Source organism: Hesperophylax consimilis, chromosome 23 (assembly GCF_061612785.1).
Source record: "Hesperophylax consimilis isolate HC1 chromosome 23, BYU_Hcon_1.0, whole genome shotgun sequence".
In the NCBI taxonomy this organism is placed as follows: Eukaryota; Metazoa; Arthropoda; class Insecta; order Trichoptera; family Limnephilidae; genus Hesperophylax; species Hesperophylax consimilis.
Genome location: NC_142858.1, coordinates 26,631,868 through 26,647,593, shown reverse-complemented (window position 1 = coordinate 26,647,593; position 15,726 = coordinate 26,631,868). Strand labels below are relative to the sequence as shown.

The following is a 15,726-nucleotide window of genomic DNA, read 5'->3' as shown; positions in this document are numbered from 1 at the left end:
CATTCGGCCGCACTCGTGACTCGTTGGCCCCCTTCAGGCTATTTTCCTGGCCACCAAAACTCTGTCCGGGGATGGCCGATTCTTGCGTTGCGAACAGAACTTGAAAATTAACTTTAAAATTTGAAGAATTGTTCAAATTCTCCGAAACAACATGTCCTTAATAAATTGTAATTATTTATTGATTTTAAACATGAGTGACAGTGACAGTGAAAAATCATTAGAAGTAATGCTCCCTGCTAAAAATAAAAAATAATTTTGATGTTGCACATCTGCCAGGCATCCCTTGACGGCTATTTTTTTTTTATTAATCTTAGGCTACAGCGAAGATATCAGCGGTGGGATAATTCAATCGCTTTGGCAAATCATCATCCAACTCTCATCAAATCTGCAGCAACCCGGAAGCAGCCGTAAAGTTGACTAAACACGGCGGGGTGAACTGAGCGTACGCTATAGCGTCAGACCAGCTGTAAAAAGTTGCCACAGAAGTGGCGATGATACCAAAACACATCACCAGAAACACCAGGATAAAATCAGACTTCTGCTGGAACGAGACAAACTCGTGGTGGCTCGCATCTGCGAAGGCGTGTTTCTTGGAGTTGAAGGGGGTTTGGTGTTGCTTTGCGGCGATGGTCTGCATGACGAGGATGCGCGAGTAGAACAGGGGCGGCAGGATGAACATGAGCGGGCCGGTGAGCGTGGAGCCCACAAGACCCATGACCAAGTCGAAGCGGGGCACGGCCTCGCCCAGGAACACGCCCAGCGCTACCGCGCCGGCGCGGAGGAGGCACCTCTTCACACCGAAATCTATTCATTTAAAAATATGTTTCATATTATATTATATATACAGGGTGTATCGGCATGTACCCGACAAACTTTAACCAGCTATTCCTTAGCACATTTGGAGTAAAAAATGTTATGGGCATTTTGCTGTCCGGTAACAATTTTACAATCACAACGAAATGGCACGGCACCATTCGTCTCATTTTTAACTATTATTATTTAGTGTGTACGAAAGAGCGAGGACACTTTTTGACACACTTGCTAATAACAGCTGCTGAACACGAGATACAATGCGAATGACAGTGACGGAGTGTGGATTTTTTATTTATTTTTTGTTTTTAATGGAAAAAAAATGTTACCTGACAGCAAAGCGCCCATAACATTTTTTACTCCAAATGTGCTGAGGAATAGCTGGTTAAAGTTTGTCGGGTACTTGCCGATACACCCTGTATACATATAATATATAAATATTGGAGGGTGATTAATTATTCACCAAAAACTTATTATTTTTCATTAGTGCCAAAATATTAATAAAAATATCATAAATTTCTCATTTTTGTGTGGTTTATAAAGTGTTCGTATAAACAGACTTTTCAATTTTTTTATTTCTTACCACTCGGTCAGCTGTTCTATTTAAGATTTGATATGTGAGGGTGGCCATTTTGCTATCCGAACACGTGAATTACCTACTCATAAAAGTAAAGCTACGACTACACTACATTTTTCTTAGACGTTCACACCCAAAAGCAGTGTAAATGCCGGTACCTTGTTTTAAAAGTTCATAGCAGTTAAGTACCTATCCCTGAAGAGGAAAATTCAATCCTCAGTCAAACTAAAAAATAAAAATAAATTAAAAACTAAAAAAAAAACTTTTTTACTTTTTTTATTTAATCGACTTCTAAATCGGTAATAGTATTTTTTTACTTTTAATTAGTTAATTATTTGATAGCAAGCTTTAAACTTTTTTAGTTCGTCAATAATAGGAATTGATCTAAAAGGTTTTTCCTCTAGATTAATTTTCAAAAAGTTGTTGGGGCGGACCTCCGTTTTACTGCGGGTTATGGATTACTACTCTCAGCACCACAGGTTCAGTTTCGGGGATTACAGAAAAATACTGATGTGGCGTAAATACGGCCCTGCTGCGTTCTCATCATTTATTCACAACTTACTTCTTGATATTCCCAGCGTATCTTCAATATGCTGGAACAGAGCAGAGTTACCCACGGCGCTCGACAGGCAGAGTTGTACGGTCACGAACAGAACCACGAAGTACAAAGGGAAGCTGGCAGGCAAACCTAGAAATTATGACATTACCTCAAGTTTTATAATCACTCTGGCCACTTTTTACGAAGGACCCACAGAATACCTGGAGGTGACATTAAAAAAAGAAAATAGAAACGAAAATTGATAACATGAAAATGATGCCATTGACAATACCAATCACCTACCCTGTAAAATGTTGGCTTCGATATTCTTCCCGTAGCGGAAAGCAGCCAACCAGGTGGTTATGGAGAACATCGTTCCTGTAACTATAAACATCACTATACACGGTGTCCAACCTGGAAACTGAGCAATATACATCACATAGAGAATCCAAACATGTACACTCGGAGTCACAAAAATCGCACATCTTCGAAAATAAGTTTCACGCGCAAGATTTCCTGAGCCCCAAGCCATTACATTTAACCCAATCAATATTAATATCAATTGAAAGAGCATTTAATGACTTCTTATCAGACAACAGTTTCATTTCATAAACGACACACATTTTCCAAGTACGGGACGTTAAAAGAATGTTACGCATATATTTTTTACAGGTGCCACAACTTGTATCAGAAGAATTCTTTTAAAAATGGAGAATCTCAATTAAGCCCACCTAAAGAAACCCAAGACGTCCGCCGAACCGACACCTGTTTGGAGAAAATGTGCCGTGGTGCAAAACCATGAAATACCCAGGCCTATCATTAGACTCTAAACTCACTTGGCGCCACCACATCCAAGACAAACTCAAATCAGCCACCCGCGCTCTACACGCTATTTACCTCATGATGTGCAAAAACATTTGACTAGCAATGAAATATAAATTATTAATCTACAAAGCCATCGTCAGACCCTTACGCAGCCCCCGTTTGGGGAGACGCTGCTTCCTCTCCAAAACAAAGCGGATCAGATTAACTCTCGGCGCTCCCAGTTGGATGAGGATATCCCAAATCCACAAAGACTTGGCATCCCCCTCTGTTGAAAGAATTCTTCCTCAAACAAGCAGAGCGTTTTTACGCCGGCATTCGCATTCCCAACCATAAGAATAACTCTATAAATAAACTCGTCCGGTTGTCCGGTGAAAAAGTGTCAGAACAAAATATAAAAAGCCCAAACTAATCCTCCAGAAGGATTTAACAAAATTTCAGCCATCTCCCGCAAAACCAACGATTACAATTGATTACAATTAATAAGGAGCTAGAGCTTGTAAGCCAAGCTAATTACTCTATTTGCCATTTTATCAATTTCAAAGTCTTCCTGGTCTATAAAAGGAGCAGTTTAAGTCAAATTTAGGTTATTCATTATCGGAACATTGAAGATCACATACGTGAATAATTAGTTCAAAAAAACTACCCCTTAAAATGGACATCACTGCCGACAAAACCGCTCAAATGGTGGCACTACTGCAATCAGGGATGCGACAGTGTTATATTGCTCGGCTACTAAACTTAAGCCGTTTTGCCGTTCGACGGGTTTTCCAACGGTTTCAAGAGACTGGTGGCTTCATCTGAAGGCGTGGATCAGGGCGACGACGCTGCACATCAGTAAGAGACGGTGCGATTTTTGTGACGCCGAGTGTTTATATTTTTTGCGGATATTTTAGGGTTAAGATGGATACTATTTGAGTCGGGTCTACGTTTCGACACATTTTAAAAATCAATAAGCAGCTGATAATAACTACGTAGCAAACAACACTTCGAACAAAATTCACTCGAAACAAGTTCGAATAAAAAAGTTATATTATACAGGGTGTCGGAAACTCGTAGTACAAGCGGGAAACTGGTGAATCTACATCACATTTGGAGTCGATTTTGTAGTATATTTTTTTTTTATTTGAGCTTTCGTTATCGAGTAAATCGAGTTAGAAGTTGATTTTTTTTTTAAAATCAAATTCTTATAAATTATTACTGAAGATCAAAGTACCCAACTAATTAAAACTATTTGAAAGTAAAACAAATGAAGAAACTCGGATTTGAAGCATTATTTTGAAATCACCCTTCATTTAATCCGGTGTAATCATAAAATATTTCTGCTCTGCAGGGTTAAAACATCTGTTGTTCAACCCTAAACACCAGAAAAAACTTTAACCCTAAAATAGCCGAAAAATATATTTTTTTGGTTTTTTTTTTTTTTTTGTGAAAATGCTCAAATCAAAAAACTTTATGTTTATTTGGGTTCCCCATGTGGTGTAGATTCTCCAGTTTCCCGCTTGTACTACGAGTTTCCGGACACCATGTAGAGTCGAATCTAAATATGATATAGATTCATCTCTTTCACTTTTAGTTTCCGGACAACATGTGAAACAAAAATAAAGCAATTATTGAATAGAGCATTTGTGTTCTACGAAATAACACTGGTATTTGTACACTTTATGTAGTTTTTCGGCATGAAGAAGCAACAAAATGACTTTGGAAGTTGGTATTTGGAATGGTAAGTACACAAATAACACTGTTATTTTTACCACTTCATTTAGTTTTTCAGCAAGAAGAAGCAACAAGATGACTTGGCAAGTTGGTATTTGGAATGGTAAGTATACAAATAACACTGCTATTTGTACCAAATTATGTAATTTTTCAGCAAGAAGAAGCAACAAGATGACATTACAAGTTGGTATTTGGAATGGTAAGTATACAAATAACACTGGTATTTGTACCACTTTATTTAGTTTTTCGGCAAGAAGAAGCAACAAGATGACTTTTCAAGTTGGTATTTGGAATGGTACGTATACAAATAAGTATGATTTTATTTTACCCAAAAATCCTCCCATGACTGCATAGCCAATCTTTGAACTGTCCTTCATGTCCACCTGTATGGTCAGCAGTACCGGGTGAATATCAAACTAAAATAAATGTTTCATGTATTGTACTTGAAGCGAAGTAATGCAGAATTATGTGTTTTTGGTTTGAAAATTTGATTGCTTAGATATATTATATATGGTTAAATTAAATACTGAAAAATACTGTAAAATTTGTTGACCGTCCAAAAATATATATGTGTCGGACCTATAAAAACTGCTTTTAAGTGCAAAATCTACTACTTACCAACTAGTTTTATTGTATAATGTAGCATATTAAGTTATTTCTAAAAGTATCGTAATACTTTTTAATATTTGTACTTGAACTTCACAAGTACAATTAAAATTAAAAATATTACTTCTGTATTGTTTAGTATTCACTTTTTAATCATTTTTCACACACACTATGTACTTCATTACTTTTAATTAATTTCTAGCTTTTATAAATATTATAAATGGAACTTAACTGGTTTAAATCATGTTCTATATTTCATGTTCAATTAACTTTTTTTGTAAAACTGTATGTTTCCTAAATAAACTAAAATAAAAAATAATATAAAATAAAATAAAACACTTTTTGCATAAAGCAAAACAGGCTGCTGGTGTTAAGCGGGAATTTCAACCTCTTAACGCCATCTACATTATGGTTAGTGACCCGATCCAAATGTTACAAGACGTAGGAGGATTTTTCATACAAAACAGAATTTTGGATGTGAAGTCAAAATACTCGATCTTAACTGATCGAGATGAAACCCCGCAGATAGATTAGTTGTCAATGACAATGCCTTCTATCAACTTTTGGTGGCCATCGCGCATACAAAAGCGAGCTAAAATTAACCATCGCCAAAAATGACCACGTGAAGTTACGACAATCAAAACTTAAAAACTATAAAACTTACCATAATATACAAGGTGTATCGGCACGTACCCGACAAACTTTAACCAGCTATTCCTTAGCACATTTGAAGTAAAAAATGTTATAGGCACTTTGCTGTACGGTAACATTTTTTTTAATAAAAAAATTACCATTCATATTTTCACCACAGGTCACCACTGTTTTATCCTTTGTCAAAGTTTGAAAACCCATCTGGCAATATTTTATTCGAGTTTCGTTGAATAATATATGTACGTACTTACATTGGCGCGCTTTTACAATCACAACGAAATGGCATGGCACCATTCGTCTCATTTTTAACTATTATTATTTAGTGTGTATGAAAGAACGAAGTCGCTTTTTGACACACTTTCTAATAACAGCTGTTTAACATGAGAAACAATGCCAATGACAGTGACGGAGTGTGGATTTTTTTATAATTTTTTGTTTTTAATTAAAAAAAATGTTAACGGACAGCAAAGTGCCCATAACATTTTTTACTCCAGATGTGCTAAGGAAAAGCTAGTTAAAGTTTGTCGGGTACGTGCCGATACACCCTGTATATATATATATATATATACATCGCTGATAACAGGGTCAAAAAATTGCATGTAGGGTCGGCCCTACGCGGGCGCAAGTAGAGCAGTTCGCTTAAGATTATTTTTTCATGAAAACGGCGCTACACAAAAAATACAAATCATTTCAATAATATTGATTACCTATCTAGGTTTTTAGAAAGCCAGGCTCAGTTTGGCACAGGGCCGTCCTTGTATAAATGTCAAAAATTGAAGATTGACTCTTGTTAGTCATGAAAAAAGAATATGAAAATTAATTTCAAGAAGAAGATGCACCTCGAGAAAGCTGTTAAATATTCAGTTCTAGTACTAGTAACTATTAAACACACCTGAAAAGCCAGTATTCCATAAGCCATTAGTATGTCGCGCAGCACAGGGACCACGGGCGCACCATTGTAAACACCGGTGGCATCACTGCCGATACAGTAGCACGTGATCACCATCACACTGCTTACCACGATTACCGACACTATGGCCAGTACTCTGCAACAGTCAGATTCGGTAACATATACGAGTCGTAAACATTAAATATAATAATTATATTTACGTGTACCTGCAGGCTGCATCACGACGTTTCGTTATATTTTAAATTAAAAACAAAACAAAGAGATTCCCATCACTTTTCGCCACTGGATACAATCTAACGCATCACGTGATACGCACTTCTTCTCGTTCCAACAGCGCCGTTGAGACAAGACGGAGCTTTTATCACGTGACCCATTGCGACGTGTAGCAGTGTGATCATTGGCGACGTGTCATAAATAAAAAAAAATACATATACGGACAGTAAAATGACAGGCACATTTTAACTCCAAATATGCTCAGGAATTGCTGGTTACAGTCTGTCGGGTATTAAAGATAGCATATAACATATGAATTTGAATGATTACTTCATATCTTTCGGAGAGCCCAGCCACATCAGAGGACACAAAATGATCCCAATAATAATCAGCCACCAGCAGAAAGAGAAGTCCATTCTGTATTCTGACATCTGCAGTCCGAAGAGTTGCAGACTTTGAGAAGCTGGAAATACAATGATTTATGGAGAGTTGGTTGAATCCAATTTAAGTATCTGGTGTAAGTAATATGGAAGATACAATGTGTGGGACAATAAAGTCAAGTGTTTTAACCTCGTGAGTGTAGAGCGAGATAGATATAGCATCGTAGTATAAAAGCCCAGGTATTAGCTTAATTTCTATCTCACATCCCAGCTCGCAACTAAGAAGCATGCAACTGAAATCTATGTACTCCGTTAAACAATAAACTAAAGTAATCTAAACTCAGAGTATCGTTATATTAATAATCCTGTAACATTAATAGTATCACGATTATTATAATGAGTCGCCAATAGATTATATTATAAGTGCAGTATGGGAAGTGACGTGGTTCATGAAGTAGTATTTATAATACGATATGATATATTGTGACGTATTTGGTAAAGCAGTAGGTACAAGCACCTAGTGGTCAATGACGTTGTATGTAATTTGATACGCTATTCTCGACTCTTTATGTAATACATATCTTAATCTCATAAAACTAAGAATGTAAGTTAATCTCATATAACGTAAGTTCATAAAACTGGGAAGACTTCGGTGGCTAGATCATGTGGAGAGAATGACCGAGCATCAAGAACCAAAGTCCCTGCTGAGCTCAAGACCGATAGGGAGAAGGAGCCTGGGAAGGCCAAGGTTAAGATGGAGCGACAACGTCCTCAAAGATTTGTCTGCCTTGGAGCTTCGAAACTGGAGAGAGCTGGCGCGGGACCGAGATGAATGGAGGAAGACTCTTGAGGAGGCCAAGGCCCACCAGGGGTTGTAGAGCCAAAAGTGATGATGATGATATCGTAATCTAAAAATATAATAAAATGCAATTTTTGCTTGTGTGTGTCCAATAGAATCAAAACTACTGGAAAGACATTTCGTTGAAAATTTCAAAGTTTGTTCTTATTGGTGGCATGAGAGTTTAAAGAGTGGTTTGAATGGTATAAGAAGTCGGAGGCGCCCGATGAGGACTTACACATTATCTCTGCACTGCAATGAGATACTGAGATCAATTATCAATTACCAAGTCGATGTTATATAATTTTTTAACAATAACAATTTGGTACACGGTAGTGAATGGTAGAACATGTTAGAAACGCCCGAGTAAGACTTACGCACTATCTTTGCGCTGGAATGAGATTACATTGTAGTATTTAATTTGTTACCGACTAGGAGATTTGGTATTCCTCCGCCGAACACTGTCGCATCTAGAAGGATTGTCACAAATTTACTCATGGAGGGACCGAACGTCAGCTCAGCCAGGGCGGCATATGGATATCTGGAAAGTATAACATTTTAAAAATGCATAAAATAATGTTTAAACTTCACCAAATAAACGGTGCACTCCATATATAATGTAGATTTACAAATATTTTCTCGTCTCGAGGAGTATAAAATGACAACACGTCTATTTGGCGAATAATTCCTGTTTTGGTTATAGTCCAAGCGATGATCATGTTGATCGTAAAAAATTATATCCAATAGGCCACTTCAACCAAGTAGTGGAATCGCGTCTGCCACAGGGTTCTCAATATTATGTCACGAGAACGATCTGTTCGTAAAGACTCATACTTAAACTTTGCCATCGGTTTCATTCGGGTGGCGCATGAGATATTTTATTGCCTCTGGAGGTAATTAGTGCCTGACGGATCACCTAAAAGATCACCTGGCAATACAACTATAATTTTTACGGTCATCGCTTGGAATAATAGTGGCTAGTATGTTCAATGGGTACCGCGATATATTTTTTTGGGGAACGTGCAGGAGGAAACGGGAGTGATGTAGGTTGAGAGAGCGAAAGGGAAAAATAATATTATGATTGGTAGATAAGTAGATACCTGTTTTTATGAACGATGTTTGGTTCGATTTTAGCGGCAATAAGCCAACAGCGTCCCAGCAATATGGCGGTGTATATTTGCAGCGAGAACACGAAAAGAACTACAGGAATTCCATAAACCCCTGAAACAGATTCAAACAAAGCATGATCAGGTTTACAATCTTATCTGGGCAGTTGTGGGAGATCCAATATAATGTTTTAAAATGGAGTTTCTTAGTTTATTCTGTTCGCCTGTAGGGATAGGATGTCGATCTGAATCCAGATATTTTAAAAATCTCGGAAAGACAAAAGTGAAAACTAAAAACCTGTTTTTTCTTACCACAGTTGCTGTTAGCTTTTTTTTGTTTAAACTACATAAAACTTATTAATAATATGCAAAGTGTATTCAATACTATACATTTATAAGAATAGAACACATTTATAATACACAAATTACAATTGAACCGAAAATCCATTGAAGTGTGATCAACGTCAATTTGAAAGTAACTGATCAACATCAATTGTGCAATTGTGAAAGTAACTGAAATGGAATGGAAGTAATTGATCCGAAAATCCCTTGAAGTATGATCAACGTCAATTTGAATGTAACTGAAATGGAATGGTAACTGCATAGAAAATCATTTGAAGTGTGATATATGCCAATTTGAATGAAAGTAACTGAAATGAAATGAAACTGAAAAGAAAATATTTTGGTAATGTATATTGTATATTCCAAATTTAATTAAAACTGATTACGCCAATTCACAGTAAATTGAATTGATTTTTGCAAGAAACAATTTTGACTTTTGAAGTTCAACACATTTTTTAATAGTAGATACATACATAAATAAAATTTCGCAAACCATTTTCATACATTTTACACAATTTAGCTTATCAAATGCAAATATGTAGCTATTCTTGGACGAGCGGTTAAAGTCCTTGAGGTCGTGGGTTCTTAAAATAAAATTAAAATTAATTGCGTTTGGCCCTGGTGTATTAGACAGACCTGAGGTTGAATTTGCCCTAGCAAATCTCTAAAATAAAATGGGAATCTTAAGGATAAAATTGATGAAGTCGTGTACAAACAATATAAGCGCGCGGCCAGGCATAAAAGACGGACCTACGGTCGACTTTGCAATAGCAGGCCTAGACAATTGATCTTTCCGTGGGGTTTATTTAAATGATTTCTGATTAACCTATTACTAAAATCTCAAATGTTTCTAGAGGGATCCCTCGAGAAGTTACAAAAATAATACGAAAAATAAAACCTGGTCCTTATCGCTAATTTTGTAGTTGAAAAACGTTTTATAACATTTTCATTAAAATATTTGAATGGTGAGGTATTTTTTTTAAATATTCTTAAATATAAATAACTTACATCAGCAGGGATCGCTCTAAAAAAATTTGCGATTAGCACTAGATTTTTCTAGACGATGAATTAGTAACTTCTCGAAGGATCCCTCTAGAAACACATCGTTACGAATTCGTCGGATTTAACTAAATGTGAGCCTCGAGCGAACGCCCGTTATTATAGCGAATGCACACGTTCGCCCAATGCATTGGGCCAACACGTTGGCCCGACGTTTACAGGACGACTTGGCGCTTGCATGCGTTGGCCGCCAACGTTGGCCGGTCAACACGATTAAAAAAATCCTTTGATCTTTGCTTTGAGCGTTCAATTTTTGGCGCATTCCACAGATCGCAATACGCTTTCAGCAGAGGCGTTCATGTTGATTAGTACCTGAATGATTATTTACGTTTACGAAATAAAAACATTAATAAATTAACGTGCTGTACAAATAAATTCCTGCGGCTGCGATATTTTCCACATCCATCTAGATTTGACGGCCTTCGTGGTAAGGGGTAAGAGTCTCTACTAGCAATCCGAAGATCTTGGGTTCAAATCCCGGCATGCGCAAGTAAATATTATTTGATGAATTAGTGTTATTTCACAATTCATTCAATTAAAAATAATATTTAATATGGGTACTTGGGGCACGTCTCAGAGTGGAAGATACTCTCATTATATAATAACGCCCTGATATAATAACGAAACGTTGCTTGAAATAGCTTTAGCCGTGTTTGGTGACTGGATCTTTTTTTTTTTTACATTAACTCCACACAGGAGGCCCTGAAGAAAATAATTTCCCCTCAGGGCCTATGTCATCTTTGGGGATGCTGTGTGGAGGGTCGTTTTGTGGAGAGGAAGGAGTGAACATGGGTCTTGAAGAGTCCCATGTTGTAGGAGGGAGGAAACACAGAGGCCGGCAGTTCGTTCCACAGCCGAGCTGTTGAATTTAAGAACGAATCGTAGAAGCGACTCGTTCTCATGTGACAAGTGTCAACTGTGTGCAAATGTTGGGCGAGCGTTTTGCGTGTATCCCGACTACGCACCGGTGCCGAAGGGATCAATGACGCTAGTTCCTCAGAGCATCTTCCATTGTAATACCGATAGAACAAGGACAGCATACCTACCTGACGCCTATGCTCTAAAGATTGCAGTCCGTCTGTTAAGATTGGGGAATCTATCAAACGGACCGCCCGTTTTTGAACAGAGTCTAGGGTTTTTTTCAGGTATTTAGGTGCTCCGGACCAGAGATGGCTGCCAAATTCGACAGTAGGGCGCACTTGCGATTTGTACAGGGTCAGCAGTTGTGTATTATTAAAGTATCTGCGGGCCCTGTACAGCACGCCCAGCTTCTGAGAGGCCAACTTTACTCTGGCTTCGATGGAGCCCCCGTACCTGAGCTGGTCACTTATAGTTATACCAAGCATATCAATGGAAGGCCTGTTCGGAAGATTGCATCCGTTGAAGGAGACTAGATTATCATTTGGATCCCTTTTAGACGTAATCAGACAGGATTGGGTCTTTGAAACATTAAATTCGACGAGATTATTTTTACCCCAGGAGGAAATACTCTCGAGATAACCGTCCATTCTCTGCTTCAAAGCCCTCCGAGCCGTTGGAGTTTGTGTGCCCTTTGGGGGCTTGTCAAACAAAAAACTATCATGAACTGTACTGTCATCCGCGTAACAATGAATCGGTGCACATGTCAAAAGGTCATTGATGTGCAACAAAAACAAAGTCGGAGACAGAACCGATCCCTGTGGGACGCCAGCATTTATGGAGTGCGAGGAAGAGGTGAAACCGTCAGCAACCGCCTGAATCGACCTATCCTTTAAAAAGTCAGCAATCCACGTACACAGGGATGCGGGAAGTCCGTAAGAATGCAATTTGTTGACAAGTCCTCGGTGCCAGACCCGGTCAAAGGCCTTGGATATGTCTAGTGCGACCGTTTGGGTCTCACCGTGACGTTCCAGGCACCGCCCCCAAACATGCGTCACATACGCGAGAAGATCACCGCACGAGCGGTTCCGCCGGAATCCGTATTGATGGTCGTTGATAATTTTGTTCTTCTCGAGGTATGTGAGCAATTTGTCGTTGATCACACGTTCCATCACTTTGGACAGAACTGATGTGATCGCTATGGGGCGGTAGTTGGCCAGGTTGGAGCGGTCACCTTTCTTGGGAATAGGGTGAATGAACGCTTTTTTCCAACCAGAGGGCACAGTGCCACACTTCAGGGACATTTTGAAGAACTTTGTCAAAACTGGAACTATTTCCGCAGCACACCTCTGCTATACCAGGGCAGGTATTCCATCAGGTCCACTAGCTTTGTTAACATCGAGCCCCCGTATGACGTGGAGTACATCCCGATGCCGGATCCTCAGCTTTTTCATATAGAAGCCGCAGTGAGGAACCGACGGCGGAACAGCACCTCCGTCGTCGAAATGTATTCGTCAACATAAAAATAAACTAAAAATATACATTCGTTAACGTTAAGTTACGGGAGTAAAAAAAACAATAAAAACACTCTATTCTGCGTTGGCCATTTCACCTCCTTTTTATGCGAATACCGCACAGTATTGAGAGTGATACTACTGCATCTCAATTGTGGTATGTGGTAAGACGGAAGGTAGTTGAGAGGGGAAAAAGTTGGGGAAGAGGAATGTGGGGAAGTGTCTGGCTAGATCAACACATCTCGAAACGCCCGAAAGCAGATCAGCATACAACAAATCGGCAAAGGAATGCAAGAGAATCATTAATAGGTCAAAATTCGAACACGACCTGCAGATCAGCAAAAAGCTGGCTGCCTGCCCGCATGGCAGCAGAGCATTCTGGTCGCTTGCGGGCTCAATAGGTCGAAATTTTTGGCAAACCCAGTTTGCCACCTCTTACCAGACCTGACGGCTCACTAGCAAACACCGCCACCGAAAAGGCTAACCTATTAGGTAAAATGTTTGCGGAAAACTCGACCCTTTACTTTTTATATTATATGTTAATGAACTTTTTCAACTCCCAATCATTGGAAACATCATATCTTACGCAGATGATACAGTTATAACTATTGAAGGAAATTCATGGAATGAGGTCGTAGTATCAGCTAATAATGCAATAAATATCGTTAAACTATGGTTTGACGAAAATTTATTGACACTGAATGTCGAAAAAACCCATTTTATACCTTATAGCCTAACAGGGAATAACTCAAATGTAAAACTAAACATAAAAATTCACGAAAGAAATTGCCTCCTTAAATTCGCACCCTGTAATTCAAACTGTATAAACATTAGTAGTAAAAAAGAAATAAAATATCTTGGAATAATTATTGATAATAACATTAAATGGAAAAGTCAAATAAATTCCACAGTAGACAGAATGAGAAAACTAATCTATATATTTTTTAGACTAAGAAATATTGTATCATTAAAAATACTAAAAGATATTTATTATGCACTGGCGCACTCTGTCCTACAATATGGAATCGTAGCTTGGGGGGGTGCATATAAATCATCCCTACTCCCACTGGAAACTATTAAAAAAATACTAATAAAAATCATCTTAAAAAAGCCATATTACTACCCAACTATAAATGTTTTTCAAGATTTCCCGGTTCCCCCACTTACAAAAATTTATGACAAAATTGCACTTCTACAAATACATAAAGATTTCTTTAGTAAAAATAATTTACCACAATTGAATATTAGCAAAAGAATAATATCTGTTGGAGGACTAACCGTGCCACTAGCACGAACCACAACAGCACAACATCACTATATATTCAAGGGTGTAAAATTATTTAATAAATTACCCCTTGATATACGATCGGAAGAAAACTACGAAAAATATAAAAAAATAAATAAATTAAAATACTCTTGTACCACCTCATAACTTTACTTATTGTTTAGAAATATGTTTTTGCCTTTTAAATTCTTTGAATCATTTATTAACTAACCTATATTTTTATTACTTTTATTGTTATTTTTTGTGTTATTTTTTGTTTTATTACTAATATTTTTTGTTTAATTTAAACAAATGTAAACATATTTTTGTTGTCCTCTCCTAAACACAAGCAGCTGCTTTATTAGGAGAGTGATTGATATATTGGTGTTTATATTGTTAAAAAAATTGTAACCTTGTTTATATGTTTCAATAAATAAAAAATAAAAAATAAAAAAAAGAAGTTACTACTGGTATGGTTATGGTTATGACACCTTGAATAATGAATAACGCCAGAATAAGCTCCATCAAATAATTGTCTTTTCTTACTTTTCACGAGCAATATTTTGTATTTACATAATTTTTAATGAATTGAAATATTTTTATTCATATTACATTTATTATTATTTTTTAACAATAAACTAACGTTTATAAGACAAGGTTGTATGCATAGCATAAAGGATAGCAAATAATTATAAGCAATAATTAGTCATCCGAAATACTAATACAAATTGAAAATATCTCCCGAGTAAAAATAAATGCCGCCAACGGGAATTGAACCCGTGCCTTCTGATGTCCGGTCAGGTGCTCTGTATCCACTGAGCTATGTCCGCTTATTTCCAACCCGCCAAATGATTCAATATGTACTAGTACCTCAATCAACAATTACTGCTTATTATATTCACCTGTAAACAACCAACTTTATTTTTGTAGGAAAGGCTTTGTTAGTGCTAAATTTCTCACTAGATGTACAAACTGATACAGTGTTAACTGTCGATTTCCCGAAAATAAATAAATAATATCTTACCGCAAGATATCACAACTTTGGGTAGCGCGATGACAGGAAACACACCGAAAAGATCAACAATACACAAAATCGTATAAAACAAGGAAAGTCCGCCAATTTTCACGTCTTTATCAATTTTGGGGAAAATCACATGATTATCTTTGATGAGAGGAGACTTCTCGTCTGTCATGGTGACGCGGTGTCGACCATCGGCTGAAACCGGCGGTTATGACGCTACTACTGTGATGGCGAAAAAGCAAAAAGCACAATTGATTTTGCATCCCGCAGTCAAGCCGGTTGTTTCAAGCCTCAGTGAGCAATTTTATTTCAGCATTTGATTGCCTAAAGAGACACAGGGGCAACCGGAACTTAACTTTACTTATTATTCGGTGTTAAATTCGGAATGTATCGGCGGCATCTCCTATCCTCTTCCTATTTTCCTCTTCCTCTCCCCTTCCTTTAACACCAAATTAATTTTAAGATACTAAAACTTCATTTCTAATGCACTTTAACATAAGA

General features: G+C 37.5%; 1 protein-coding gene across 1 annotated transcript; it reads right to left on the bottom strand.

Moving 5' to 3' along the window:
• Window positions 1-379: 379 nt before the first annotated feature.
• mah (solute carrier family member mahogany) lies at window positions 380-15,397 on the bottom strand. The gene is made up of 9 exons (XM_089645723.1): window positions 15,229-15,397; window positions 9,162-9,282; window positions 8,490-8,602; window positions 7,174-7,306; window positions 6,613-6,766; window positions 4,792-4,879; window positions 2,229-2,309; window positions 1,950-2,075; window positions 380-804 (listed from the first exon to the last, which is right to left on the bottom strand). Exons 1-9 carry the CDS (start codon window positions 15,395-15,397, stop codon window positions 380-382), a joined length of 1,410 nt encoding a protein of 469 aa, XP_089501849.1.
• Window positions 15,398-15,726: the final 329 nt, after the last annotated feature.